The sequence below is a fragment of the Molothrus ater genome, chromosome 26 (genome assembly GCF_012460135.2).
Source record: "Molothrus ater isolate BHLD 08-10-18 breed brown headed cowbird chromosome 26, BPBGC_Mater_1.1, whole genome shotgun sequence".
In the NCBI taxonomy this organism is placed as follows: domain Eukaryota; kingdom Metazoa; phylum Chordata; class Aves; order Passeriformes; family Icteridae; genus Molothrus; species Molothrus ater.
The window spans coordinates 2,593,701-2,621,649 of NC_050503.2; the positions used below are offsets into that span (position 1 = coordinate 2,593,701).

Below are 27,949 nucleotides of genomic sequence, written 5' to 3' on the forward strand. Positions count from 1 at the left end.
AGCTCATTTTGGAAGCAGGATGCAGCTGAAGCACATGGCCCTTTAGAACCCAGCACCATGGGGCTTGGGAGGCAATTCACCAAAAATCAGAGGGGTTTAGGACCTTATCATCTGCTAGCATGAGAAAGTAAATGTTACCGAGACCGTGGAGCTGGGGGTGTTGGTCCCATAGCCAGAGGAGGGTAACGAAGCCAGTGACCACCTTCTGCCATCAGCCCTGCCAGTGCAAACACAGCAATCACACACAGGGAAAAAAAAACAACCCCTAAATGCAAATCAACAACATCAGAGCCAAAAGCTGGGGAGCAGGACACAGGCGTGGCTTGAGGAATAAAGCCCTGAAATCTCTTTTCAGAATGGACTGAAACGGGGTGAAATAAGGGGTTTGAAGGTGAGGGAGCTGTTGCAGTGACAGTGGTAAGCAGCAGGGTCACAGCTGAGGCTCCATTGAATCCATTTCACACAGGGCAAAAAAAAAAAAAAGCCTGCAAGAGTCTGATTTTTAATTAGAGCAAAATTCAGCCTGCGGGGAGTTTTCTTGGTGAGAAACTGGGATTCCCAAAGACTCATCCTGAGAGTTCAAACGAAGAGAATTCCAACGAAGACGGTCTGCACCAATACGGTGACGTGCACACTGCGGTGAACGATGTGGCTGGTAGGGTTAGAAGTAGGGCTCAGGTGTGTAGGTAGCATGATTTGGTCTTTTGAGTAGAATCCTGCTAGAAATGGTGCTCCTAGTAGAGCAGGGTTGCCGGTAGTGAGGCATGCAGTACTTGTGGGTAGCATCTTTTGGAGTCCTCCTGTTTTTCGGATATCTTGTTCGCCATTTAGGCTGTGAATGATGGAGCCTGAGCATAGGAAGAGCATGGCTTTGAAGAATGCCTGGGTTGAGATGTGAAGGAAGGCTAGGTCAGGGAGGTTTAGTCCAATTGTAACTATTGTTAACCCTAGTTGGCTTGAAGTGGAGAAGGCAATGATCTTTTTAATGTCATTTTGGGTAAGGGCGCATGTGGCTGCAAATAGTGAGGATAGGGCCCCCAGGCACAGGCATAGGGTCAGGGCAGGGTCACAGTGAAGAGACAGAGCTGGGGCTCCATTGAATCCATTTCACACAGGGAAAAAAAAAAAAAAAGAAAGCCTGCAAGAGTCTGATTTTTAATTAGAGCAAAATTCAGCCTGCTGGGAGTTTTCTTGGTGAGGAACTGGGATTCCCAAAGACTCATCCTGAGACAGCAGGAGCCGGGGAGCAGAGCCTGGCCATAAACAGGAAGGGAACTGCTCATACGCAGGCGAATGCTTCCTCTTGGAGATGTTTCCAAGGGATGGGGACACATCCAGGTCAGGACAAGGCCCTTCACCTCCCACTGCCATTTCCCTTGTGGGGTCAAGGACAGCAGGAGCTGGCAGGGAGCCACATCCAGCTCCAGCAAACTCCTGACCCCACAGCCTGGCTGCTCCCTCTGTTACAAGAGTGCAAACCAGCCTCAGGCTTGTTTCCAATGACAATCGATGGGTTAAAATCTGCCACCCGCCCTCCATGTGTAATTAATTAATTAGTTAAACAGGGGAGGGTATGCAGCAGGATCTGCCTCTGTGGGGACCTGGATGAGAGATCCCTGGACATCCTCTGAAAATCCAGCAGGAGTCTGAGATGGGCCTGAACACCCAGCCATGGGAACAGAGATATTTCTGCTCCCAGAGCTGCAGGGAGCCCAGTCCTGGTGCAAAATTCCCCACACAGAGATGCAAACAAAGAATCACAGAGTCCCAATGGGCTTGCATTGGAAAGGACCTCAGAGACCCATTCCCACTCCCTGCCATGTGCAGAGACAACTTCCACTCCACCAGATTGCTCCAAGTCCTGTCCAGCTTGGCCTTGAACACTTAGAAAAGAAGGTCCCTGATGATGTGGAGCAGACACCTGCCCAAAATGCAGCCCATGCCCATCCCTGGTACTTGCCTGTCAGTCCGAGGAGCATGGCTGGGGTGGTGAGAGGAACATGGAAGAGGAAACAGCACCAGGCCAGAAAGCAGGCAGAAGAAAAGCAAAAATAAAAGCAAAACGAGTCACTTGAGATCCACAGAACAGTTCCCTGGAGGGGGAATGATCTTTACAAGTGAATATTTACTGCTCTGGGGCTGGGGCTGGGAGCTCACCTGCGAGCAAAGGGGAAGTTGATGGAGGTGCTGGCAGAGAAGTTCCGTGGGCTGTCCAAGGGGCTGCTCCCAGCTGCAGGGAGAAAGGGGGGAAATTCATCCCAAAACCCACCCCAGCACAACGTCCAGAGTGCTCCAGGCTGCTCCTTCAGGGCAAAGTATTCAAGTCACTTCCCAACCTATTTCCCCCCTGGGAAAGGCACCTGGAGCCAGTCCATTGCTGCTAACAAGGTGCTGAAGCCCTGCGAAATATTTGGGTAATTTTGGGAGATGCTGAAGCATCCACTGGGATAATCCCTTACCTGTTGGCACGGAGAGGGGGGAGAGAGGCCGTGAGAGGGTCGGAGAGGGGGTGCCCACCACTAAACTCTTCCTGTTGCTGCTTCGGCAACTGGGGAAGAAAGAGAGGGAATTAATTTAGGAAATTAAAAAAATTTAGGGAATCCATGGCAGCCAGAGCTGGATGGGCTCAGGCACATAAATATCTGCTTGCACATGAATTCCTGTGCCAGGGAACACGGCTGCTGTCACCCCACTGATTACAGATCTCCTGCCACAGGGAAGATCCATGCCCAGGCCCAGTGCTGCTGGAGAGGGGCAGACAGGGCTATTTTTAACAAAGAACTGTCCCAACAAGGTCCCACTTCTGGTTTTGTCTTGCTGGGGAAGGCAGAGGCAGGAGGCCCCTTGGGCAAGAGCCCCAGGCAGGAATAGAAAAAGGGATGTAAAAGGAGGAAGCAGTGGAAATGCCAAGCAGCCACAACCTGACCTGCTCCAGTGCATGGAAAATGCCCCCAGTTCCCATAAATCCCCCTGCCCTTGGTGGTCCCCGTGTCACAGCAGAGAGGACAATCCCAACCCCCTGAGACTGCAGAGTCTCTGGGAATTTGTGGAAATTTTGCCCCTGTCTGGCAGCAGGAGGGAGCCACGTGCACCAGCACCAGGTGAAAAGCAGCACCAGCACCCTGAGACCCCAAAACTCCCCAAAAATCCCATCCTGGCACCACAGCCCAGCATCCCACAGAGCATCTCTGCAAGGCCACATCCACAAGTACTGGATCTTCACATCCCAGTCTCCACTCCCCCCCTCCCAGCTCACAAGGTTTGCATCCTCACAGGAATTTTGGTTTTCCTTTCCAAGGAAAGGCTGCCTTGCAAGAGTGGCTCAGCCTCAAAAATTCCCACTGCTGCTCCCCACTCTTGTTGTACCCCACATTTCAACCCCATTTAAAGCACTATGGGCTCATTTAAGTTCTCCTCCACTCTGCCAAGAGGAAACTGCAAATATCCACAGCCCAGAGCAGAGGCTCAGGCACGAGGAGGAGCCTCCCCTTCCCCTATTTCCGCTTCCTCAGGCTGCAGACTCCTCAAAGACACTGAGTTTCCTCACCCAGCTGGGAACAGGAACCCACAGAGATGCTGCTAATTAAAGGACAGCTTTTAACATCACCCCACAGCCACAAACACCCACAGCAGCCCGGGGGTGAGCTGGAAGAGAGGGAATCCTCCACGGATCCCAAAACCAGAAGGGAGTGGCAGATGGGGCAGCCAGGGTGTAAAGGACAGTGATTCACAACAGGTACCTCCAGGTGGGTGTGCAAGACACTGATGGACAGCCAAGGTGTGGTCAGAGCTCCAGACACATGGACAGAGTTCCAAACAGATGGACAGAGCTACACATGCATGGACAGAGCTACACATGCATGGACAGAGCTCCCCACAGATGGACAGAGCTCCAGACACATGGACAGAGCTACACATGCATGGACAGAGCTCCCCACAGATGGACAGAGCTACACATGCATGGACAGAGCTCCCCACAGATGGACAGAGCTCCAGATACATGGACAGAGCTACACATGCATGGACAGAGCTACACACAGATGGACAGAGCTCCAGACACATGGACAGAGCTCCAGATACATGGACAGAGCTACACATGCATGGACAGAGCTACACATGCATGGACAGAGCTCCCCACAGATGGACAGAGCTCCAGACACATGGACAGAGCTAGACATGCAGGGACAGAGCTGCATACACATGGACAGAGCTCTACACAGATGGACAGAGCTCCAGACACATGGACAGAGCTTCACACAGATGGACAGAGCTGCACACATATGGAGAGAGCTCCACACAGATGGACAGAGCTCCAGACACATGGACAGAGCTCCAGACACATGGACAGAATTCCAAACACATGGACAGAGCTCCATATGCATGAACAGAGCTCCAGACACATGGACAGAACTCCAGACACATGGACAGAGTTCCAAACACATGGTCAGAGCTGCACACACATGGACAGAGCTGCACACACATGGACAGAGCTTCAGACACATGGACAGAACTCCAGACACATGGACAGAGCTGCACACACATGGACAGAGCTACACACACATGGAAAGAGCTTCAGACACATGGACAGAGCTACACACAGATGGACAGAGCTACACATGCATGGACAGAGCTGCACACACATGGACAGAGCTGCACACACATGGACAGAGCTGCACACCCATGGACAGAGCTGCACAGACATGGACAGAGCTTCAGACACATGGTCAGAGCTGCACACACATGGACAGAGCTTCAGACACATGGACAGAACTCCAGACACATGGACAGAGCTGCACACACATGGACAGAGCTTCAGACACATGGACAGAGCTGCACACACATGGTCAGAGCTGCACACACATGGACAGAGCTCCAGACACATGGACAGAGCTGCACACGCATGGTCAGAGCTGCACACACATGGACAGAGCTGCACACCTGGCATCCAGCCCCCCTCACCTCCCTCTGGCATCTCTCCCCTGCAGAGCTCCTCCTGCTCTGGTTTTAGTGGAGCTAAAACCAGGAGCCTCAACTCTTTTGAAGGTCTTGGCCACCAGGGAAGGTCCTTGGGGCCCCCCGAACCCCTCCTCTACATCAGGATGAGGGGTCTCTGGGTGTCCCCCAGGACACACATCCTGTGACTGCTCTGAGCTCACCTGGAGCTGCAGTGACCCTGGAGGGCTCAGAGGCTCCCTCTCAGCACCTGGGCTGAGCTGAGATGTTGAGGAGAGACAGAAACCTTCCCCTCCCTATTTTCCCCTTCCTGGAATCCCGGAATCCCAGAATGGTTGGGGTTGGGAGGGAACTTTAAGATCACTTCATCCTGCCACGGGCAGGGATGCCTGCCACCATTCCAGGCTGCTCCAAGCCCTGTCCAGCCTGGCCTTGGGCACTGCCAGGGATCCAGGGGCAGCCCCAGCTGCTCTGGGCACCCTGTGCCAGGGCCTCACTGCCCTCACAGGGAAGGATTCCTTCCCAACACCCCATCTAACCCTACTCTCTTTCCTGCCTCCAGTGTTTCATTTTCTCACATAAACACAGGCTTGAACCCCAAGCAGAGCTGCAAACTCTCAGCCAGAACCCACAGCCTGGGCCCCGTGTGCCGGATGGGAAACTGAGGCAGGGTGAGCAGCCCTGCCCCGGCACCACAGTGGCACAGGAAGAGGTTTAGGAGCCCACAGGAAGAGGTTTAGGAGCCAGCAAAGAGCTCTGACACTGCTCCACTGCCATCCCTGCCACGGGCATGGCCTCTGTGAACTCAGAGGGGACAGTCTGGGGGGGGTGAGGTGCTCACCTCTCCTCCCTGGCTTTCATTTTGGAAGTGAAAACAAACCTTTAGTGAAGCAAGTTCCCGTAAGGGTGACACAGAGCGGGGCCGGCGTTTCCTGTTTCCGCGCGCTCCACCCTCGCTCCCACAACCATCTTGCGCCACTGTCACCCCCCCTCCGCCTGACACATCATCTCCAGCTGCTTCCCATCCTTCCAGCACGGAAACCTCGGGCTACAAACCAGCCCCGGGGGCACACACAACTGCTGGGGCTGCTGCCCGCTCTGCCTCCATCACCTCACTGCGCGTTTGGTACCAAAAATGGAGTGGAAAATCGCTGTCAGCACCGCTCAGGCTGAGGCTGCCTTGGCCGTGGCGCTGCTGCTGCCATCCAGAAGTTGTTTCAAGGGGTATGGAAAGTGTGTGACAGCCTGTGTGACCCCAAAGCCTGGGGTAAAATCGTGTGTCAGACATTGGGAGGAGGAACCGGCACCGCAGCAGCGCCCGGCCTTGGCATGGGATGTGCAGGGGCAGGAGATGGAGCAGAACCTGGCAGCTCCTCTGGATCCCAGAATACCCTGAAGTGGGAAGGGATCCACAAGGATCATCCAGCCCAACTCCTGGCCCTGCACAGACATCACTCCGGGCCTGAGGGTGCTGTCCAGGATCCACAAGGATCATCCAGCCCAACTCCTGGCCCTGCACAGACATCACTCCGGGCCTGAGGGTGCTGTCCAGGATCCACAAGGATCATCCAGCCCAACTCCTGGCCCTGCACAGACATCACTCTGGGCCTGAGGGTGCTGTCCAAGCACTCCCTGAGCTGGGGCTGGTACCGTGAGCAGCTCCCGGGATGCTCTGCACACACAATGCTCAGCTGGCACAGGCTCTGCCAGGAGCTGGGCGAGCGGGGATGGGTGGCTCAGGGCCAGAGCTGTGGAACACAGAGGGTGAGGCAGGGAAAAGCACAAAGGGGCTGCAGCTCCCGCTGTTCCCCCATGGGATCTGTCCCTAAACTTGCCAGGACATCCCAGCACCGTGGGGCAGATGTGCCGGGCGCTGCGGGCAGGGGAATCCGAGGCAGAAAAGAACCAGTTTGGGACAAAGTGGGTGTGGGGTGGAGGGAGCAGGGCAGGGTCTGACGGTGATAAGGGAGCAGGCACAATCTCAAAGGGCAGAGCAGGCGGCTCCGCTGCTGCTGCGTGACCGAGAGCACGTGTCTGTGTCTGTGCTCCCAGCTCCCTCCCCTGCTGGCTCCGTACCCCCCAACAGCTCCAATGTGCCTGGAGATTTGGGGAGGTGCCATGGATCACCACGTCCTGGAAAAAAAATTGCTTTCCAGTGGGATAAATTCATGTTTAAGTTTGAAACCCGCTGAACCAAGCAGCTGCATCCCAAGTTTCTTCATGACATTTGTCCTCCATGACTTGTGACAGTGCTGAACTCTGCTGCCTCCAGGGAAGGGGCTGGGACAGGGTTGGAATGGGGCTGGGATGAGAACCAGGGTCTGGACAGTGAAATGGAACATGCTGGATGGCACAGACCCCATCACACCCTCATCCCACCCCAGCCTAAAGCACCATGGCTGCTCCTATGAACCCACCCAGGAGCACCAAGCAACATCCAAGAGCAAAATCCTAAATCCTCAAAGGGAATCACAGGGTAACAAGTTGGGTGTATGTTGGGGAAGATGAAACAGGAAAGCCTTATAAATATGATTGTCAGCAAAAGATTTTGAGAATATAGAAACTATAAGCGAGATTGAAATGAAAGCAAGCTTTGAGATCCCTCAGTTACTGAACAACTGGAAAACAATGGCATGGCCAGCTGAAGGTGATCCCCTTTTGATGGAACAACACCCTCTGCTTGCAGACAGGCCAAGGCTCAGAGCAGACCCTGCCAGCTTGGCAGAAGGGGCCCAAAGAGGAGTTTTTAGGGTTTAAAATGTAGCACAGTATGGTAATGTAATGATTCTTATAGGCTGTATGGAAATGCTGTAGGATTTGTATCTTGTACTAGATTGGTTAGTGAGAATCAGAATATTCAACACAGAAGAAGATTTATTGTATTGTAACAGGAACTTTGCTCTCTTACTTTTCTATGCTCTTACCCTTTTACTCTCTTATGCTTTTGCTCTCTTACCCTCTTACTCTCTCACCCGCTCATCCTCTCTGCCCCTCTCTTCTCTCAGTCCTGCTCTGAGCTGTGCCTGGCAGCTCCCAGCAGGGCCCTGCACCCAGGCCCTTTGCAATAAACCTCAAATTCCACGACCTGGCTGCAGAGATCTCTCGTCTCTGTCCGTCCCAACCATCCAACCCCTGACACTCCTAACAGGTATAGATTTATTTATTTCTTTGCACTGCACAAAAAGCCTGGAGAACCTGCCCAGCACCCTGGGGTGCGTCCCTGCCCGTCCCTGCTCCGCGGGTTCCCGGTGCTGGGGAGGGAATTGTACCTGTTAGCTTTGCTGGGCTGTGCTCCTGTGCTGATTGGGGTGAGAACAGCCATCCATGGAGAAGGAGAACCCTGTCAGCATCGAGCCACCGCCTCCTCTGCCCTGCACCGGCCATCTCCACATCCCCCACGGGAAATTAGGATCCTTCAAACCTCTTAATCCCACTAAATAACATCATATGCTTTCTGTTAAATAGGCCAGAGCGGGTCCTCACCGTGGATTCTAGGAATACCAATGAAAGAAGAGCAAATCCTCTGCCCTTCACGAGAATTACAGCCTCATCATGCTCAGCTGGAGACAGATGACTGCCTAGATCATCTTTCCAATTACACATCTCCCCCAGAGCCCCCCCAGCTTAGCCATCCCAGCTTGGAAAACCCCATCCAACGTCTTTTCTTAATTATTAAAGGCCCTTTTTGCCCGTCCTCGTGCGCTGGGAGCAGGAATTCCCACAGCCCAGGTGAGCCTGGGATGGGATGGGATGGGATGGATACCTTTGCTAAGCAACCGTGCTGCTTTGTGCCAGCTCACAGTGACTCTGAGAGACAGCAACAATGGGAACCTCTCTGCTCTGCCTCCGCAGCCATCAAACACCTCAGGCACACAAAGCCTCGCCAGGGTTTGATGCCTGGCCCAGCTGCAGCACCCCAAACCTGCTGGGGGGAGCTCCCAGCCTCCAGCACCCACACCTGGGGGGCTCTGCGGGTGCTCTGCACCTCCTGTCCCCCTCCCTGGGGACGTGTCCCACCTGCCTGCCTGGGTCAGGCCTGGCCTTGCAGCTGGGGAGATGGGGCAGCCCCACTGCACCCCATTTGTGCATCCCCCAGCCCTGCTAACTGCCCCCTAACAAAGGGGGTGGGAGTTCTGGCCCCTTCCCACCCCTTCAGGCACCCTGGGGACCCTCACCCTGCCTGTGCCACATGGGATCCATCCCATCAGCAGTGTCCACCTTGGCACGGGGGGTCACAAGGGTGTGACCCCCCTCTAACACATAAACCTACCCCCCTGCCAAACCCACACACACCAAGGATGGGCACAGAGCACCCCAAAACATCCCCTAACGCCCTGGGACCCTAAACCCCACATCCCCTGTGGCACTGGGGTCCCAACCACCCCACCCTGCCACACTGGGGATCTGGAGGGTGTTGCCTCACTGCTCATCACCCCCCCAAAAAGATGCAGCTGTGGTGCAGAGCCCCTTCAAACCCCCCAGTGCTGAGATCCCCCCAAAAACCGCACACCCTCATGCACAGCCCCCCCCAGATCTCACAGCCTGGTGCCCACCTCCCCACGCATCGCTGCCCCTCCCAAACCAAGCATCCCACGGTGCACACAGACCCCCTAAACCACACACCCCACTGTGCCCCCCATGTGCTAAAACACCACCCCAAACCCCACACGTGGCCCCCCTCCAGACCATGCACTCTGCTCCATCCCCCAAACCCACAGCCCCCACCGTGTGGGGACCCCCAAACCCACACACCACGAGAGCAAAGACACATCCCCGCATCCCCCCCGCCCAGTCACGCACACCAGCACCCACCCCCCAGGCACGGTGGCGTGTCCTGTACCCCCAAATCACGCACCCCGATCACCCCTGGTGAACCCCCCCAAACCACGGACCCCGATCACCCCCCCCAAACCACGGACCCGGTGTGTCCCCCGCTGTACCCCCCAAACCATGGACCCCAATCATCCTCGGTGAACCCCCCCAAACCACGGACCCCAATCATCCCCTCTGAACCCCCTAAACCACGCACCCCAATCCCTCCCTGTGACCCCCCCCCCAAACCACGAACCCCGGTACATCCCCCATTGACCCCCCCCAAACCACGGACCCCGATCACCCCCTCTGAACCCCCCTAACCGTGCACCCCAATCACCCCCCCAAACCACAGACCCCGATCACGCCCTGCTGAACCCCCCCCCAAACCATGGACCCCGATCACCCTCCCAAACCAGGAGCCCGGTTCCGCTCCCATCCCGATCCCCTGTCGCCGGTGCCCCGGTGCCGGTTGGGCCGCCGGTACCTCTTGGAGCGCTGCAGGAGGGCTCCGGCCGCCCGCTGGCCCCGGTAACCGGGCGGGGCGGCTCCCCAGCAGCTCGGGTCCGACATCGCGGCCCCGGCCGCGCTCTCCCGGTACCCAGCGGCTCCCCCGGCACCGAGCGGCGCCCCCGGGACCGTGCGGGGCCCGGAGCGAGGCCGGGAGCGGGGCCGGGAGCGGGGCCGGGAGCGGGGCCGGGCTCCCGCCGCTGCCGCCGCCGCCTCTCGCTGCCGCCTCCCGCCCCTTCCCGCCCGGCGGCGACGGGGTTACCATGGAAACGGGCAGCGCCCCGAAACGGGGTCGGGGTTGCCATGGAGATGGGGGGGGATCACCCCCCAAAAAGGACAGGAAGTGGGGGTGGGGGGGGTTACCGCGGGAAGGAGGCAGCGGCGCAAAAATGGGGTCGGGGTTACGGTGGGGATGGGGCATCACCCCAAAATAAGGTCAGGGTTGGGCTGGAGGTGGGGCAGCACCCCAAGATGGGGTCAGGGTTAGCCCAGAGATGGGGCAGCACCACAAAATGGGCTTCAGGTTACCATAGAGGCAGGGCAGCACCCCAAAATAGGGTCAGGGTTGGGCTGGAGGTGGGGCAGCACCCCAAGAGGAGATTGGGGTTGCCATAGAGGCAGGGCAGCACCCAAAAATGGGGTCAGGGTTAGCCCAGAGATGGGGCAGGACCCCAAAATGGGCTTCAGGTTACCATAGAGGCAGGGCAGCACCCCAAAATGGGGTCAGGATTACCATGGAGATTCAACAACTGCTCCTGATGCCTTCCAGGGGCACAAACAGCAGCCCCTAAGGCACTGGGGGCAGCCCCAAAGCCTGGGGGTTCCTGGGACCCCCCTGCCAGCCATGGGATGTGCCCTCTGAGGGCACCCACAGGGTCCTGGCTGTGCCCTGCAACCTCCCACCCCCAGTTCAGCCAGGGAGATGCCAGCTCAGGGCCAGTGACACCCCCCTCCTGCACACCAGGGCCACCAGAACCCCCCGAGCTGGGTGGGGTGGCACTGCCACACTCACCAGGGCCACAGCCTGGAGCCCTGGTGCTGCTGGGTTGGGCAGGGGTCAGCACATTTCCCCTCAGGGCCTGCCCAGAAGCCTTGAGACACCAGCACAGACTGGTGCCCGTCCTTGACCCCATCCTCATCCCCCTCCTTGTCACCATCAGCACCCCAAAAACTCCTCCAGGCCTTGGCTGAGCACTCACAAGGCCAGGCTGGTTTTCCCACACATGGGGCAAGGGGGGGCCAGGCAGGGCTGGCAGAGAATGCCAGCAGCAGGGCACAGGCAGGGCAGAGACAGGGCAGAGACAGGGCCCCGTGGGCAGGCAGGGCACACCTGGGCACAGGCAGGGCACACCAGGGCACACCTGGGCACACCAGGGCACACCAGGGCACACCTGGGCACAGGTAGGGCACACCTGGGCACACCTGGGCACACCTGGGCACAGGCATGGCACACCTGGGCACACCTGGGCACAGGCAGGGCACACCAGGGCACACCTGGGCACAGGCAGGGCACACCTGGGCACACCAGGGCACACCAGGGCACACCTGGGCACACCAGGGCACACCAGGGCACAGGCAGCCCCTGCCCTCCTGCCCACAAATGGCTCTGCTGTTGCTGAGCAGCGCCAGAGCTGCCACCAAGTGCTCTCCCCGGCAGACAGACGGACGGACGGACGGACGGACGGACGGACGGAGGCACCTGGTGCCGGGCAGGTGCAGCTCCGTGCCGCGGGTGCCACGGGGCACAGGGCGGGCTGTGACCGCAGTGCCAGCACAGCTGGTGCACCTTGTCCCCGGGCACAGGGCACGGCCACCGCCTCCACCTGCGGGGCTTGGGGCATTTGGGCGAGGGTAGAGGGCGGAGTAGAGGGGGGAATCCACCCCCGGAGCAGCCCCTCCTCACCTGCGACACGTGGCGGAGCAGAAAAGGTGACAAAGGAGGCGCCATCCCCAGTCCCACCCTGCTCCCATCACGGTGCCCTGGTCCGTTCTTGAAATCCCCCTTCACAACTGGGGCGCTCAGAGCCTGAGCTGCTGTCACAACATCCCCAAAATGGAGCAGCCAGCGGCAGAACAAAGCCAGCAGCGCAGCCAGGCTGCTTTTGGGGTGTGCAGGGCTTGGCACAGACCCCAACCACATCACCCCATGTGTCCCACCAAAGACAGCCGTGCCCCTTTGGGGTGCCCCAGGACATCCCTGATGGAGGGGACCCTCCTCTCTGTCCCCATCTCCACCTCTCCCCCCTCATTCCCTGGAGCAGGCGGTTCCCAGGGAGGGTTTGGGGGGGCCTTACCTCCAGGGGTGCGGGGTTAGGAAGGGGCTGCAGGGGCTGCAGGGGCTGCAGGGGCTCAGCAGCGTCGGGCTCTGGCTGCTCGGAGACAAACTGCAAGGCAAGACGAGCCGGCGCGGGCTCAGCGCTGATGGGCGGCGCTGGGGGTGGCCCCGTGGGGACCCAGAGCGGAGGGGACAGGGCTGGGGACGGGGATCAGGCAGGGAAAGTGAGGCAGAGCTGGAGGGGGAGCGCAGAGGGCAGCGGGGACACTGCAGGGGCTGAGGGTGGGAATCCAGCGGGTGCTCTGGCGTGGCTGTCACCGGCAGGGTCCGAGGAAGGACCAGGACCGGCGGGACAGGAGTGGAGCGGGGTGGGGCCGGGTCGGGACAGGGAAACAGCGGCACGGGGATGGCCCGGGGTCCCGCCGCCCTCCCCGGTGCCGGTGCCGGTGCCGGTGCCGGTGCCGGTGCCGGTGCCGGTGCCGGTGCCGGTGCCGGTGCCGGTGCCGGTACCGGACGCGCCCCGCCCCGGCTCCGACTCACTCCAAGGTCAGCGAAGGGATCTTCAGCCTGTCCCGACGCGACTTCATCCCTCCGCCACCGCCGCCACCGCTCCCGCTCCGCTCCCGCTCCGCTCCCGCCGCACCGGCGGCCCCCGCGCTGGGCGGCTCCCGGGGCGGGCGGCACCGGCGGCCCCGACGGGGCTCCCTGCTCGGCCCGCCGGGCCCGGGCCCGCCCCCGCGGCACGGCACGGAACAGCACGGAACGGAACGGAACGGAACGGCACGGTACGGAACGGCACGGAACGGAACGGCACGGTACAGCACGGTACGGAACGGCACGGAACCCCCGGCCCCCCGCGCACCCGACCCGCTCCAGCGGCGGCCCCGATCCGGAGCGCTCCCGGGCTGTGCCGCTGCTGAGGCACCGCAATGCCAGCACAGCCCCGGTACGGCCCCGGTACGGCCCCGGTACGGCCCCAACCGTGCCGGTATGGCTGCAGCGCATCCCTAACACCGCCCCGGCGCTCCTGCCGTGCATCCCCAGCGCAGCCCCGGCATAAACACCCAGGGCAGCTCTGCGGCAGCTCCCACCACACTCCAGTGTAGCCCAGTACACCCCAGGACTGGTCAGAGCACCCCAATACACCCCAGTACACCCCAGTATACCCCAGTACTGCTTAGAACCTCAACACACTTACAGCAGAGCACAAACACCCCAGTACACCCCAGTTAACCCCAGTACACCCCAGTTAACCCCAGCACATCCCAGTACACCCCAAGAGATGCACAATCAGGTCCCTCCAGTGCCATAGAACATAATGATGCCACTCCAGATTTGGGGACAACAATCCCTGGTGCCATTCAACAGCCATCCCTGCCTGGTGCCATTCAACAGCCGTCCCTGCAGCCATCCAACAGCACGGTGGCAGTGCTGTGTCCCCAGGTGTGACCCTCCCGGTGACACCACCCCTGCCCCGTGTGGCCCAGCCCAGAACTTACGCTCTTCCTCGGCGCGGCAGGCTCAGCTCCTTCTGCAACGAGACAAGCACGAGGTGGGGTCAGAGCGTGGCCCTGGGGGTCGGGGGTGCCACCTGCCAGCCCTGCCAGCCACCCCATAACACCTGGCAGGACCGAGGGTGCCACCTGCCAGCCCTGCCAGACACCCCATAACACCTGGCAGGACCCAGGGTGCCACCTGCCACCCCTGCCAGCCACCCCATAACACCGGGCAGCACCCCCACTGCCACACACTGTCACCACAGGATCCATCCCCACTCGCAGTGCCCAGGGTGAGGGTGACAAATCACCCCAGGCCAGCACAAGAGGACATCTCCCAGTGTCCCCAGGGCTGCTGGTCCCATGGCCAGGCCCAGGAGCGATGGCACGAGGGTGGTGCAGTGGGAGCAGCACCCATGTGCCCAGTGCTTCACCTTGTCCCCCACCTCGTCCCCCTGGCCCAGGGGTGGGAAGCAGCCAGCAGCCCCTGGGTTATTTATTTTTCCAGCCTCTGGGAATATTTCTTGTGAGAGCTGTTTGCTCACAGGTGGTGCAAAGGGCCAAAGGGCAGCTGGGGACAGGAACCCATGCCAGTGCCATCCTCCTGGTGTGCTGGGCACCGTCCTGCTCCAGCACTGTCCCCACCCGTGTGCCACCTGTCACCCCACAGAGTGTCACAGATTCTGCCAGCACACAACGTGGACAGGCTGATGTGTGCCCTGACACACCCTGGGATGCAGGGACGTGTGGCAGCAGCAGGTTCTGGTTAATGCCCCATCATTGCCCTGTTCCTGTACCCCTGAGCAGCCCAGACCCATTTTGGGCACAGGCACTGAGCTCCCTGCGGGCTGGAGCTGCTGCCACCCATGTGGGGGGGCCCCCATCAGCACCCACCCACCCACCAAAGCCCGGGGTAGCCGTGCCCCATCCTGCTGCCCACGCCACGCAGCCCCTGTGGATGGAAATCCCGGGATTGGGGCGCGCTGCAACACAGTGATGCAGCAGCATTGCCATGGCAACGGGTGACATCATGCCTGGGTGCACAGGGACAGGCAGCCCCGGGGCCCACGGGTGCCTGTCTGCCCCGGGGGGCAATGGGACACGTCTGTGGGTGCAGGGACGGGGACAGGGCGTGGGTGTGGGTGGCCCTGTGCACCCAGCACAGGCTGACCCCAGGCCCGGGCAGGGTGAGGGGATTTGGGGTCCTGACATGGAGAAGGAGCCCCCAGCAGCCTCAGCCAGCCCTGCTGGCACCAGCCACACTGCAAGGGGCAGAGGGGGGGTCATGCTGGGGGTTTTACTGCTCAGATGGAACAGCGGGACAGGGGACTGTCCCCTGTGCTCACCCACAGCCATCTCTGGGTGCCAGTGCTCAGAGAAGCCAACACCCTTCACTGCCAGGGGCTCTCCAGCCATTCTGTGTCCCCAGGGACACCCAGAGCATCCCCTGGTGGCCCTGAGGACCCCTGTGGGGGAAATGCCACAGAGGCAGCACCCACAGGGTGCCTGACACACCAGCACTGCCCAGCACTGTGCCTGTCCCTTCAGTGGGAGCCAGGATTAACCTGCAGCTGATCTCTGTGAGGGCAGCGTTAAGGACAGCACCAGGATGGCATCAGGGATGGCAGTAGGGATGGCATTGGGGCAGCATCAGGGATGGCATTGGGGCAGCACTGGGGATGGCATCAGGGACAGCATTGGGGCAGCACTGAGGATGGCATCAGGAATGGATGGCAGTAGGGATGGCATTGGGGCAGCATCAAGGATGACATTGGGGCAGCATTGGGGACAGCATCGGGGATGGCATTGGGACAGCACTGGGGACAGCATTGCTGCTCAACCCTTTGGGATTAAGTCCCTGCTGGGAGCCCCTTCCCACCCCTCCTGCCACGGGCCCTCAGCCGGGTCCCACGGCTCTGCCCTTGCCGGGACTGCCAGGAACGACACCAGAGCCCCGAGCCCCGCAGCCCACGGCCGTGGCTCTGTCCATGGCAGCCGCGGGGAGGCAGCTCCCGCACAGGGCTCTCCCCCAGCGGAGCGCAGCTGCCCGCGGAGCTGCCAGCTCGGATGAAGGCAGCGCCGTGCCATCCTCCAACCGCGCCGACAGCTCCGCCCGGGCCCCCCGGATACTGCAGATGGGGATGGAGGCGTCAGGTCACCCGGAAAATCCGGCTCAGCGCTCAGCTCTGCCAGCCGGGGGGTCCCCGGGCATCATCACCCTCCGAGCGTGGCAGCGAGCACCGGGGATCCTGCGGGATGGGCAGGAGGATGGGTGTCCCTCTGCCTAAGGGACCGGGAATGCCAGGCAAGAGAGGGGCTCAGAGAGGGGCTGGCACAGCGGTTGGGCACGAACCGGCGTCGGGAGGGAGCCCCCACACATTGGGTACCCCTCACCAACACCCCATGGCACAGCCGGGGCTCAGACCCTGCCAGGCTCCCGGGTGGGTGCCCGGCTCCTGTCCCACCCTGCTCACACGCAGCACCCACCTGTCACCCACAGCCCGCAGCTCTCCCACACCCCCACGCAGAGCCCCCCACTCCCGCACGCAGCGCCCGCTCCCGCAGAGCACCCAACTCCCACCGGCAGCACCCACCCCTGGCACACGCACAGCACCCCCCTCTCACCCGCAGCACCCACCTTTGCACACGCAGCACCCGCTTCACACTCACCCAGGGCACCCACAGCTCCCCTCCGGCACCCACCCTCTGCACAGCCACCCCCGGAGCGCCCACCTCCCAACTCAGAGCGCCCACCCCTCGCAGAGCCGCATCCGGAACAGCCCCCGTCACCCCCAGCACCCACCCCTCACCCCCAGCACCCACCCCTCACCCACAGCACCCCCCTCCCACCCCCAGCGCCCGCCCCCCGCGCCCCCGCAGCGCCCACCCCTCGCAGCCCCGCGCCCCCAGCCCCGCTTCACCGGGACCGGGCTCCCCGCGCTCGCTCCCGCCCCCGCCCGCGCTGCCGGTGCCGGTGCCCGGTGCTCACCTGGAGGCCGCGACGCCGCAGGATGCTGGGCTCGTCCATCCCGGCGCCGCCGCCGCCGCCGCCGCCGCCGCCGCCGCCTCCCGCTGCGCCCGCTCCGCCCGGTGCGCCCGGTCCGCCCCGCCGGTGCGCCCGGAGCGCCGCCCAGCGGCCCCGCCGCGTCACCGGAACGCGCATCAGCGCCGAGCCCGCGGCTGGCACGGAACGGCACGGCACGGCACGGGGCTGGCATGGCACTGCACGGGGCTGGCATAGCAGGGGCTGGCATGGCACGGGGCTGGCATGGCACGGCTCGGGGCTGGCATAGCAGGGGCTGGCACGGCACGGGGCTGGTGTGGCACAGTATGAGGCTGGCACGGCATAGGGCTGGCACAGCACGGGGCTGGCACGGCACAGACCAGGGCTGGCACAGCATGGGACCAGAGCAACACAGCATGAAGTGGCACAGCACAGCATGGGGCTGGCATGGCCTGGTCATGGCACAGCAGGGGATGGCACAGCATGGGATGGCACAGCATGCCATGAGACCCACATGGCCCAGGGCTGGAATGACACAGCACAAGATCAGACAGGAAGGCATGAGGCTGACATGGCATGGGGCTGAAATGGCACAGGGCTGGCACAACATGGGGCTGGCACAGCATGTAGCATGGGGCTGGCACGGCATGGCAGGGTGTGGGGCTCACAGGGCATGGTATGTTCTGGGTTTGGCACAGTCTGCCTGCCTCAGTACAGCCCAGTGTGGCACAGTCTGGCACAGCATGGCACAGTATAGCACATCATGGGGTTGGCAGAGTCTGCCAGCACATCCTGGCACTGCAGCACATCCTGGCACTGCAGAGTCTGCCACATCATGGCACAGCACAGCACAGCATGGGACAGCCCAGGCCTGGCACAGCCTTTCTGGCTTGACACAGCCCAGCACAAGAGCTCTGGCACACAGATGATGACGTGGGCACGGCCTGGGGCTGGCACAGCAGGGGTTGGGAGCTTGGTGTGCTCCAGCCCAGGTCAGGTCTGGTTGCCACAGAGCAGCACAGAGCGTGTGGCCTGGGGCAGCACAGCATGGCAGGGCACAGCACGGTCCAGCATGGCATAGCTTGGCACAGCCTGACATGGTTCAGCGTGGCACAGCCCAGTCCTGCCCAGTCCTGCTGTCTGCACACACAGCAAAGCCCAGCACGGCCCAGCTTGGTGTGTCCCCCCACCCTGGGCAGGACAGGGGGACACACAGGGAGGGCACATGGAGGTGCCAGGGGAGCCTCTGTGCCCCGATGCCGGCCGTGCCCACGCTGTCCCAGCGCAGGGACACACAAGGAGCCGCTTTCTGCGGGAACAAGGGCACTCTGTGCCCGGCCCTCGGTGCCACCCGGCTCCGCCATCCCGGGTCACCCGCCCCGTCACACAGCCCCGGTGCCACCTCCTGCCTCACTGGGGCTTTGTTCTCACAATGGGGACAAACACAACAGACCCCCCCCCCCCAAAAAAAAAAACCCAAAAAAACAGAGAATCCCAACCTGGAGATTCACTGCGTTACGGGCAGAGCACCATGTGGAAAATGTGGATTTTATGATTGGCTTTTCGCAGATATTAAAAAGAGCTCTCAGGGATGCTCAGGGTGGGGTTGTTGGGGTGGCTGTGCAGGGACAGGGGCTGCACTGATCATCCCTGAGGGATCCAGATCAGGATATTCTGATTCTGGGATACTCTGCTATAAAAAGGCAAAATATCCAGGTAGTTCTTAGAGCTGGAATTAGCAGCAGTGTGAGTGTGACTCTGTGCCCAGCCTCTGGACCCACTGAAGCAGGTGTGTGAAAAATGTGTATTGTATGATTGGCTTTTTGCAAATATTAAAATGAATATTATATTTGTTGTGTTAGAAAGTAATGCTGTATTAATTCTCTTAAGTAGTGTGGTAAATATAGTTTTAGGGTATAAAAAATGTATTTAAAAAGTATAAAATTTGTATAAAATGTATAACCTAATGTATAACCTATAATGTATAAAAAATGTATAAAAAATGTATAAAATTTGTATAAAATGTATAACCTAATGTATAACCTATAATGTATAAAAAATGTATAAAATGTATAACCTAAAGAATTTTAGGTTATGAAAAATAGAAACGATGCTATGTAGGATACTTTTTTAAAGAAAGGACTCGCAGCGAGATAGCAGCCCCAGGACACCTAAATCTTTCAGAGGAAAAGAATTTATTGCTCTCTTATCAGAAGAAACGAACTTCTTCCCGCCTCGAAGGCACTGTTAGGATTCAGAGGAAGAAGTTGACGATGACCAGAGAGAATCCTGTGTTTGAATGGAATTTATGTGAGATGTATGAATATGCAACAGGCTGTTGTTTTAAAGGGTTAATCCTTTGTTAACGGGTGCCCAGAAAAAGGTACCCGGACGTCTGTAACTCTTTATATTTATTGTCTCATATTGTCCTAATCCAAATTGTCCAAATTGTTATTGCTCCAATTGTATTCCCATTTTTTATAACCATTTTATTACTATTAAACTTCTTAAATTTTAAAAACAAGCGATTGGCTTTTTACACAACCAGAAACAGGCTGCGTGCAAGGAAAAAAAAAAAGGGAAAAAAAAAGAAAAAAAAACCAAAACCAACCCAAAACCCCCAAGACTCATCTTTCGCTTACCTTGCGCTTCTGGCACATGGCGCGGCCGGGACACGCGGGGCCGGCCCCATCCCGGCAGCCGTGCCGCCGAAAAAAAGGGGGATATTTTGGTCGCTTTCTCTTTTGTTTTTGGTAAAAGTGGGGCATGCACTCACGTCTAGGGCTCTGCCCCGCCTGGGAACGGCACGCTCTGGGCAGAAGAGGAAACCCCAAGCGCGGGAAGCAGCGCTGAGCACCACGCCCGAGAGGGGCAGCGAGGGGTGCGGGGGGACTGGGGAGCCGGGAAGGGCAGCGGAGCCCGGATCCGGTGTAGGACAGCCCCGATCCGGTGTGGGACAGCCCCGATCCGGTGTGGGACAGCCCTGATCCGGTGCGGCACAGCCCCGGTCCGGTGTGGGACAGCCCCGGTCCGGTGCGGCACAGCCCCGGTCCGGTGTGGGACAGCCCTGATCCGGTGCGGCACAGCCCGGATCCGGTGTGGCACAGCCCCGGTCCGGTGTGGGACAGCCCCGGTCCGGTGCGGCACAGCCCCGGTCCGGTGCGGCACAGCCCCGGTCCGGTGCGGCACAGCCCCGGTGGGCGATGCTGGGCTGGCTGCTGGCGGTGCTGGCGGCGCTGGCGCAGGGTAAGTGCTCCTGCGGTGCTGGGAGATGAGAGATAACTTCAGAAGACTTTCAATGAACGATTCGGGGGCGATAAGACCTGGGGAGCTCCCGGAGAGAGATGGAGATATTCACCCAAAACCGCAGGGACGGAGTAAAGATGGTGAATCCCCGCTGGGGCGAGGGGCACCGGGGAGGGGGAGCACGGGGGGCTTGGGGTGACAATCGCCGGTGCCGCTGCTCTGATTCCCCATTTGAGCAACACGGCAAGCAGGCAACAGCCACACCACTGCTCCCCCACGCACGGGATGGAGTTGGGATGCAGGAGCCTCCAGGCACTGCCCTGCCCCGCAGGCGCCCTGGCAGCCCACGACGTCTCCTGCTGGAAGAAATGCAACACCTCCAAGCCTTTCCACTGCTCCTGGCCGCCCCTCGGCCCCGCCGGCAGCACCTCCTACATCCTGACCCTCTGGTGAGTGAGTTGGGCAGCGCTGCGGGCAGGGGGAGCGCACGGGATGAGCCCCGGGTGCCACCCTGTGCCCGCTCCCTCCCCAGCTTTGAGAAGCAAAGGCTGTGCAGGCGGTTTGAGGCGGGCACGGCCACCAGCTACATCCCCCCGCACAGCCAAGTGTACATCTTTGATAACACCACGGCCTGGGTGGAGGCACGCTGGGGGGATCAGGTCCGCAGGACCCCCAACCACACCCTGCACCTCAACGAGGCTGGTGAGTGCCCCAGGGGACAGGGCTGGCAGCCAGCACCGGCGCTGGAAACTGCCAAAACCACCCGAAACCACCTCATCTTTCCAGTCAAACTGGATCTACCCGCTGGGATGTCCTTCTCCAAGACTGGTGGCCAGCTGAGGGTGCGGGTGCCACAGCTGCAGTGTGACAGCCTGAAGCAGCCACCACAGCACGAGGCTCGCTTCTGGAAGGTGGGAGACAGCAGCTGGACACAGGTAAAAACGCTGTTTGCTGGAGCTGGCAGTGGCTGACAGCACAGTCAGGAGCACCACGGCAGCCCGGGGAGTGGGGGGGCTCAGTGATGTCACTGTCCCCCCCCAGACCCAGCTGTGTCCCATCTGCTTCCCCGGGTTATCAGCTCTGCCTTGTCCTCTGGCCATGGGATCCTGCGGCTGCCCATAACAGGATTCTCAGGGATTACACAGGCAAAACCCCAGATTATAGTAATGACGACAATGGATCAAATCCAGATGCTTGTCCCCATGAAGCTGTCACAGCTGGGGACCCTCCATCCCTCTCAGCTGCTGCCAGGAGGGTCCCAGGATTGAGGGGAACCCTGTCCCCTGCACTGTTTGGCTCTCCCAGCCCCTGGGGTGTTTGGGGATCACAGGGCAGCACTGATGTCCCAGTAAAGTACTGGTTTTACTGGGAGGGTGTCTCCATGCCTGGTTCTCTCTGCAGGTGACATGTGAGACAGTGATGCTGACAGCTGGAGAAAACTCAGGTTGGTTTATCCTGTGGGGTTAAGCATGTCCTGGGGGTGCTCCCCAGCAGCCTGTGATGGCCAAAAGCTGGGGAAAGGAGGAGGGAGGAGGGAGCTGACCCTGCCACCCCTCTCTAGTGACCTGTGCCCTGGGGGTCAATGGCACCTTCGTGGTCCAGCTCCGGCACAAACTTCCCCACTGGAGCAGCTACTGGAGCGACTGGAGCAGCAACATCTCTGAGGGTGAGGAAGAGCAGAGGAGCCTGCTGTGATCCCAACAGCTCCCAAAAATGTTGGTGGCTCAGTCAGGCCTGTTCCTCCTGCAGCAATCCTGAGGAGGCCGGTGCTGAGCCATCAACTGGGCAAACTGGGGAGAGACGGGCAGCGGGTGCTGAGGCTGAGCTGGCAGGTACAGTGGCGTCTCTGGGGGCTTTCCTGGGTGTCCCCCACCATTTCACCCCCCGAGTCACCCTCTTTTCCTCCCCAGCCAGTCCTCATGGAGCAAAAGGATGTCACCTACAAGCTGGACATCACCATGGTGGCGTGTGGCTGTGTAGAGTCAGATGAGGAGCACTCGGTGGCGCTGGGCGGGGAGGTGACAGAGCACAACCTCACCCTCTCCGGGGCGGAGTACGAGATCCTGCTGACCGCCGAAAATGCCGCGGGGCGTGGACCAGCCCAGCACCTCCGTGTGCCGGCAGAGCAGCACGCAGGTACCGCCCCTCCAGAGATGCTCGGCTCCCCCGGCAGCCCTCAGGGCGTTGTTTTTTTCCAGCAACCCCGAATATCCCCCGTTTCATCCCAGATTGTTGTATTGCACCAAATAACGGGGTTCTCATCACCAGATCTCAGCTTCAAGGAGATCAGCGTGGACGGCAGCACCGTGACTGCGCTCTGGGAAGCGCCGTGGCCAGGCGAGGCTTTCTGCTTCGAGCAGCAGACACTGGCAGAGCCCCCGAAACAGGGAGTCTGCGTCCAGCAGGAATTCCCTGCCAACAGCACCCACCCGCAGAGAGGCAAGGGAGCGCCCCAAGACCCCGCTGTCCCCCCCCCAGCCGGGGTCAGAGGGTCTAAGCAGCATCCCGGTCCCTCCAGGAGCGCTGGGAGCGCGGGGCTGTCACCGCCTCGCCGTGCACGGCTGGGACACGGAGCGGGGCTGGGCCACCTTCGCCCTGTGGCACCGCTACACCGGCAACGGTGAGTGTGGAGAACGGGGCATCAGGGCACGGAGTGTCCTGGCACGGAGCATCCCAGAATGGAGCTTCCAAACACGGGGCATCTGGGCATGGAGCATCCAAACACGGGACATCCAAACACAGGGCATCCAAACACGGGGCATCCGGGCACGGGGCATCCGGGCATGGAGCATCTGGGCACGGGGCATCCGGGCATGGAGCATCCAAACACGGGGCATCCAGGCATGGGGCATCCGGGCATGGGGCATCCAAACATGGGGCATCCAAACACGGGGCATCCGGGCATGGGGCATCCAAACACGGGTCATCCAAACACGGGGCATCCAAACACGGGGCATCCAAACACGGGTCATCCAAACACGGGGCATCCAAACACGGGGCATCCAAACATGGAGCATCCAAACACGGGTCATCCAAACACGGGGCATCCAAACACGGGGCATCCAAACACGGAGCATCCAAGCACGGGGCATCCAAACATGGGGCATCCAAACACGGGGCATCCAAGCACGGGGCATCCAAACATGGGGCATCCAAACACGGGGCATCCAAGCACGGGGCATCCAAACATGGGGCATCCAAACACAGGGCATCCAAACACGGAGCATCCAGGCACAGGGCATTTGAGCACGGAGCATCCACACCTGGCTGCGCTCCAGAAGGGGCGTTCCTGAAATAATCCCGGCAATAACCCCCCCCAAAAAATGTTTTTTTATTGCCCACAGATTCGCTGGACGTGCCCTTCAACATCAGCACCGGGGACAGCGAGGCCATGCTCCGCTGGGAGCCGTCCCCACGGGCCGCCTGCCCCGGCGCGCTGGCCAAGTACCTCGTGTGCCACATGGCCGAGGGGGACAATGTGACCTGTGAGTGGCACCCTGCGATCCCCTGGGGCAGGAGGAGGTGCCAGACTGCCCCACATTGGGTTTTGTTTGCCCAGACACTGAAGTGGAGGCCACGGCATCAAACTACACCCTCCAAAACCTCCAGCCTGGCACAGGCTACAGGGTGGGGGTTTGGGAGGTGACAGAGGACAGCGAGAGCACCTGCAGTGCTTGGTGGCCCTTCCAGACCAGGGCGCTGGGTAATGGCTGAGACCCCGTGCCCTCCCCACTCCCCACGGGCTGCTCTCCCCACTGTATGCTTGCCATCACCCCAAAACGTCTCCTGTGCCCCTGTTGGGGCAGGAATGCCCCCACCCAGCCATGCCTACCCTCAGGTCCCCAGGGAGCACTGTGGAGAGGCAACCTGAACTACCTGGGCATCTGGCTTGGTGTCCCCACCGCAGCTGCCATCTACCACCTGAGCAAAAAGAGGTGACAGAGTCCCCTCGTCCCCAAAGCCACCCCCACCATCACCCACCCCCTCACCAAGCACTCCCTCCCCAGGGCTCGCCGCCTCTTCTTCCCACCCCTTCCCAAGCCCGTGGGCACCAAAGCCACCCAGTTCTCAGTCGACCAGGTGAGATGAGCCAGGTGAGGTGGAAGGTGCAGGAAGGGGCAGATCCCACAGCCCCAAATGCCCGTGCACAGCCCTGGCACGGGATGTCCCATCCCAAACCCACCCAACCCTTAGGGCCAGCCCCGGACAGGCCTCCTGGAGCCCTCAGAGAGGTTCAGCCCTGCCGAGCTGCTGCTGATGGAGCAGAATCTGGGCGAGGAGACGACTGACACGGGCAGCCAGAGTGCGGTGCCGCCCCCCGACGAGTCACAGCCCAGCCCTGCCACGGAGAAGCCGGTGACAGTGGTGATGTCCCCGCTGGGCTGCGGGGAGGAGCTGCCCTTCGCCTACCGCAGGCAGGAGATGCTGAGCCCGGTGGGATCTCCCCCCTCCGGCAGCACCGGCTGCACCGAGCACCGACCTGGAGAGGAGGAAGAGGAGGAGGAAGAGGAGGGAAGGCAGGGGCTGCATCAGCCGCTGATCCCCATTGCCCTGCTCATCTCCGACAAGCCCATCATCATCAGGTGTTGAAGATTGCAAGGCAAGATGTTTTCCATTACCATCTGTATGGCAGATTACCTTTGTCAATGGGGCAGTTTGCCTCATCTCTCTCTCTGAGTGACCACATTCACACCTCCCTCGGGAGGGGACATCTGCTGATAACAGCTATGGAATGTCCCTGCATGGCTGATAAGAACTACAGCATCCCACTGGGAGATGGGAGCCTAGAGGGAGGAGCCAAGCATTCCTACCTGGATATAATCCAGAGGTTTTGAGGCACCAGCACGGCTTTCTCCACTGGATTCCCCAGAGGAACAGCAGCTGCCTCTTCCACTGGATCTTCAGAGGAAGAACACATCCTTCTCTACAGGACCCCTTGCTGCAACAGAACCACCCTGACACTGCAGGAGGACACAGGGTGTCAGGTTGTGTTCTGACTGGCAGCATTGTTCTAGTGTACTGCATTGTTTATTTTATCCTTTTTTTTTCCTATTAAAGAACTGTTATTTCCTGCTTCCACATGTTTGCCTTTTTTAAATTAAGCCCCCTTAATTTAAAATTTATAGCAATTCGGAGGGGTGGGGAGGGTTCACATTCTCCATTTCGGGGGAAGCTCCTGCCTTCCTTAGCAGACTCCTGTCTATCCAAACCAAGACATCAGGGATGAGGAAGGATGGGATCCCCAGCAGAAGAGGTGCCGAAGGCTGGAGCAGCGGGGACGGGCACGGGGTGATCCCTGCAGTGCAGAGTGTCTGTGTGGGATGCCAAGGGCCCAGGCCGGGCTGGCACCGGCACTGCCAGGGGGGTTTCTGGTTTCCAGGGCACGGAAGGAGATGCTTCTGGATGCAGCTTTGCACCAGGACAGGTTTTGGCCTCGTAATTTCCAGCCTCAACCTTTCAGTGGCGATAAAACCTGAGCAAAGGAGGCTGCAGAATCTGGCCAGGACTGAGGGTATTTCCATGCCTGGATTGGCAGGAGAGGCAGAACTTCATCCCAGCTGGCTGCTACCTCTGGAACCAGTATCCTGGTGGGGATGCAAAAAGCCTCAGCACTAAACACCAGCTACCTAAAAAAACAAAAAAAAACAAAAAAAAAAACCAAAAAAAAAAAAAAAAAAAAAAAAAAACCAAACAGAAAAAAATTAAATACAAACATTAAAAAATTAAAATAACTGCACCAAACAGCAGGGCTGAGATGGTTTTTCCTCGCCTGACCCCAGCAGATTACAGCAAGGATTTAGAGCCCGGGTTCAATCCACAGGGCTGGGGAGGACAAGCCAGGCAGCCAGGATGGGGGTGATCCATGGGGGCCCCCCCAGCCCCTTCCCGTGGGGCCACGCCGCCGCCTGGGGCCTTATCTGGGACAGAAGAGGAGATGAAAAGCGATCTGTGGTTTTCTGTGCCTGGCGCGGCGGCGTTTACTTGCTGACAGAGCAAAAAAAAAAAATCTTAAAAACCCAAAAGCGACGTGGGTTTGGTAACACGGGGAACTCCAGGTGCAGCGCCGCGGTGTGTGAGGCACTGACACGCGGCCTCCTCGCCGCTGCTCTCGGCTCCACTCGTGTTTTGCAGAGCGTTTCACTCAAACTGCGCTGGCAGAGCGGCTCCCGCGGGCGGAAACCGCGGCGGGGCCGGGCGGAGGCAGCGCCCGGGGCAGCTCCTGCAGCCGGACCTGGCCGGGGACGGGGGCTCGGCTTTGTGACCGCTACCAGCACTCCAGGGATGCGGTGCTGCCACTCCCGTGGCTGGGGTCTTGTCCAGATGGGACCCTGATGGAGCTCAGTGCATCCCTCTGGGTGTCCAGAGTTGCCAAGGACCCTGCTGGGGGCTCGGAGACCCTGGCACACAGCCCAGAGCACCTGGGCATTTGATTGTGACCCCTGGAGCAAGTTACCAGCTTTGTATGAGGACCTGAAAGTCACACAGGTTTAAATAATGTAATAATAAAATTATCACTGGGTGAAGGGGTAGATTTTAGGATTCTTAGAATGAGGGTTTTTGGGGACAAGATGGAGGAACTTGGCCGTGTCCAGGTCTTCTTCTTCTCTACCTCCATCTTCTGCAGTGATGCTGGCACTTTGGGATTGGTTTAGAGTAGAAGTGCACTGTCTAACATGGGTGATAGGTATTGGGAATTAAGTGTAAATATGTTATACGTAGTTTGTAGTATAAAAAGACAACACTGCCTTGGGGGCAGTCAGAGTGCCTGTGGCTGCCCTGCTGAGCAGATCTCAGCTGGGCAGAAAGAAAATTTTATAGATAAGAATTAATAAACAACTTCAAGACCGAAAACTGAAAAGCTCTGACTCGTTCTTCAGACGTGGGGGCTGAAACAGAGACATCCTGCACATCTGGGACAGCAATTAACAACTAAGCTCACGAGAGGACCCCACCACTGTGCCACCATTACTGTGCCACCAGCGCTGTGCCACCGTCACCATGTCACCAGCGCCGGGCCACCAGTGCAGTACCATCAGTGCAGTACTATCAGTGCGGTGCCACCATCACTGTGCCACCAGCACCGTGCCACCAGCGCTGTGTCACCAGGGCCATGCCACCAGCACAGTGGCACCAGCACCGTGCCACTAGAGCCGTGCCACAAGCACCATGCCACCAGTGCCCTGTCACCAGAGCCGTGCCACCACTGCAGTGCCACCATCACCGTGCCACCAGGGCCGTGCCACCAGTGCTGTGTCACCGCTGCCCGGCTCAGCTGCCGGAGGAGCCACGAGGTGGCACCAGCCCCACGTCCCCAGGGCGATTCCCAACCTCTCGGCAGCGCAAATCCATCACTCCCTCCCTGCGTGTGGCAGAGGCCCCCGCGCCTCTCCAGCCCCCCAGATCCCTGGGGATGGGCTGGAGAGGGAAGCTCTGGCATCCTGCCAGGCAGAAACCCAGCACAGAGATCAGATTTAGGGATTTTGTTGGGATTTGGACGATGCCAAGCTCTAACACCACAGGTCTCTTCAGAGCACACCGGGCTCACGCAGAGGAAGTATCTGGTTACAGACACGGAGGCACGCTCGGGTTTCAGCCCCAGCCCCTGTTTACAGCGGGTTTTGGGGGTCAGAGCGAAGAGGAGAAGCGCCGAGG

At 59.8% G+C, this 27,949-nt stretch overlaps 2 protein-coding genes across 7 annotated transcripts in view; one reads left to right on the forward strand and one right to left on the reverse strand.

Moving 5' to 3' along the window:
* MAST3 (microtubule associated serine/threonine kinase 3) overlaps positions 1-17,105 on the reverse strand; it is a 30,031-nt gene extending 12,926 nt beyond the window's left edge. For 2 of the 6 annotated variants that reach the window (XM_054517384.1, XM_036399602.2), the window contains exons 1-6: positions 17,036-17,105; positions 14,050-14,081; positions 2,460-2,548; positions 2,158-2,230; positions 1,961-1,981; positions 139-217 (exon numbers count right to left, since the gene is read on the reverse strand). In XM_054517384.1, coding sequence (XP_054373359.1) covers positions 139-217; positions 1,961-1,981; positions 2,158-2,230; positions 2,460-2,548; positions 14,050-14,081; positions 17,036-17,074 — 333 coding nt within the window. In that variant the 5' untranslated portion in view covers positions 17,075-17,105. Of the gene's footprint in view, positions 1-138; positions 218-1,960; positions 1,982-2,157; positions 2,231-2,459; positions 2,549-8,222; positions 8,528-10,252; positions 10,428-14,049; positions 14,082-17,035 lie in introns of those variants that run through there. The other 4 variants (XM_036399600.1, XM_036399604.2, XM_036399601.2 and 1 more) reach the window with 3 other exon arrangements.
* Positions 17,106-20,920: 3,815 nt separating this feature from the next.
* LOC118696855 (interleukin-12 receptor subunit beta-1) lies at positions 20,921-25,204 on the forward strand. The gene is made up of 13 exons (XM_054517381.1): positions 20,921-20,998; positions 21,083-21,231; positions 21,698-21,740; positions 21,858-21,962; positions 22,046-22,128; positions 22,207-22,432; positions 22,565-22,735; positions 22,815-22,916; positions 23,641-23,781; positions 23,856-23,999; positions 24,135-24,231; positions 24,304-24,376; positions 24,491-25,204. Exons 2-13 carry the CDS (start codon positions 21,106-21,108, stop codon positions 24,884-24,886), a joined length of 1,707 nt encoding a protein of 568 aa, XP_054373356.1. The 5' UTR covers positions 20,921-20,998; positions 21,083-21,105; the 3' UTR covers positions 24,887-25,204.
* Positions 25,205-27,949: the final 2,745 nt, after the last annotated feature.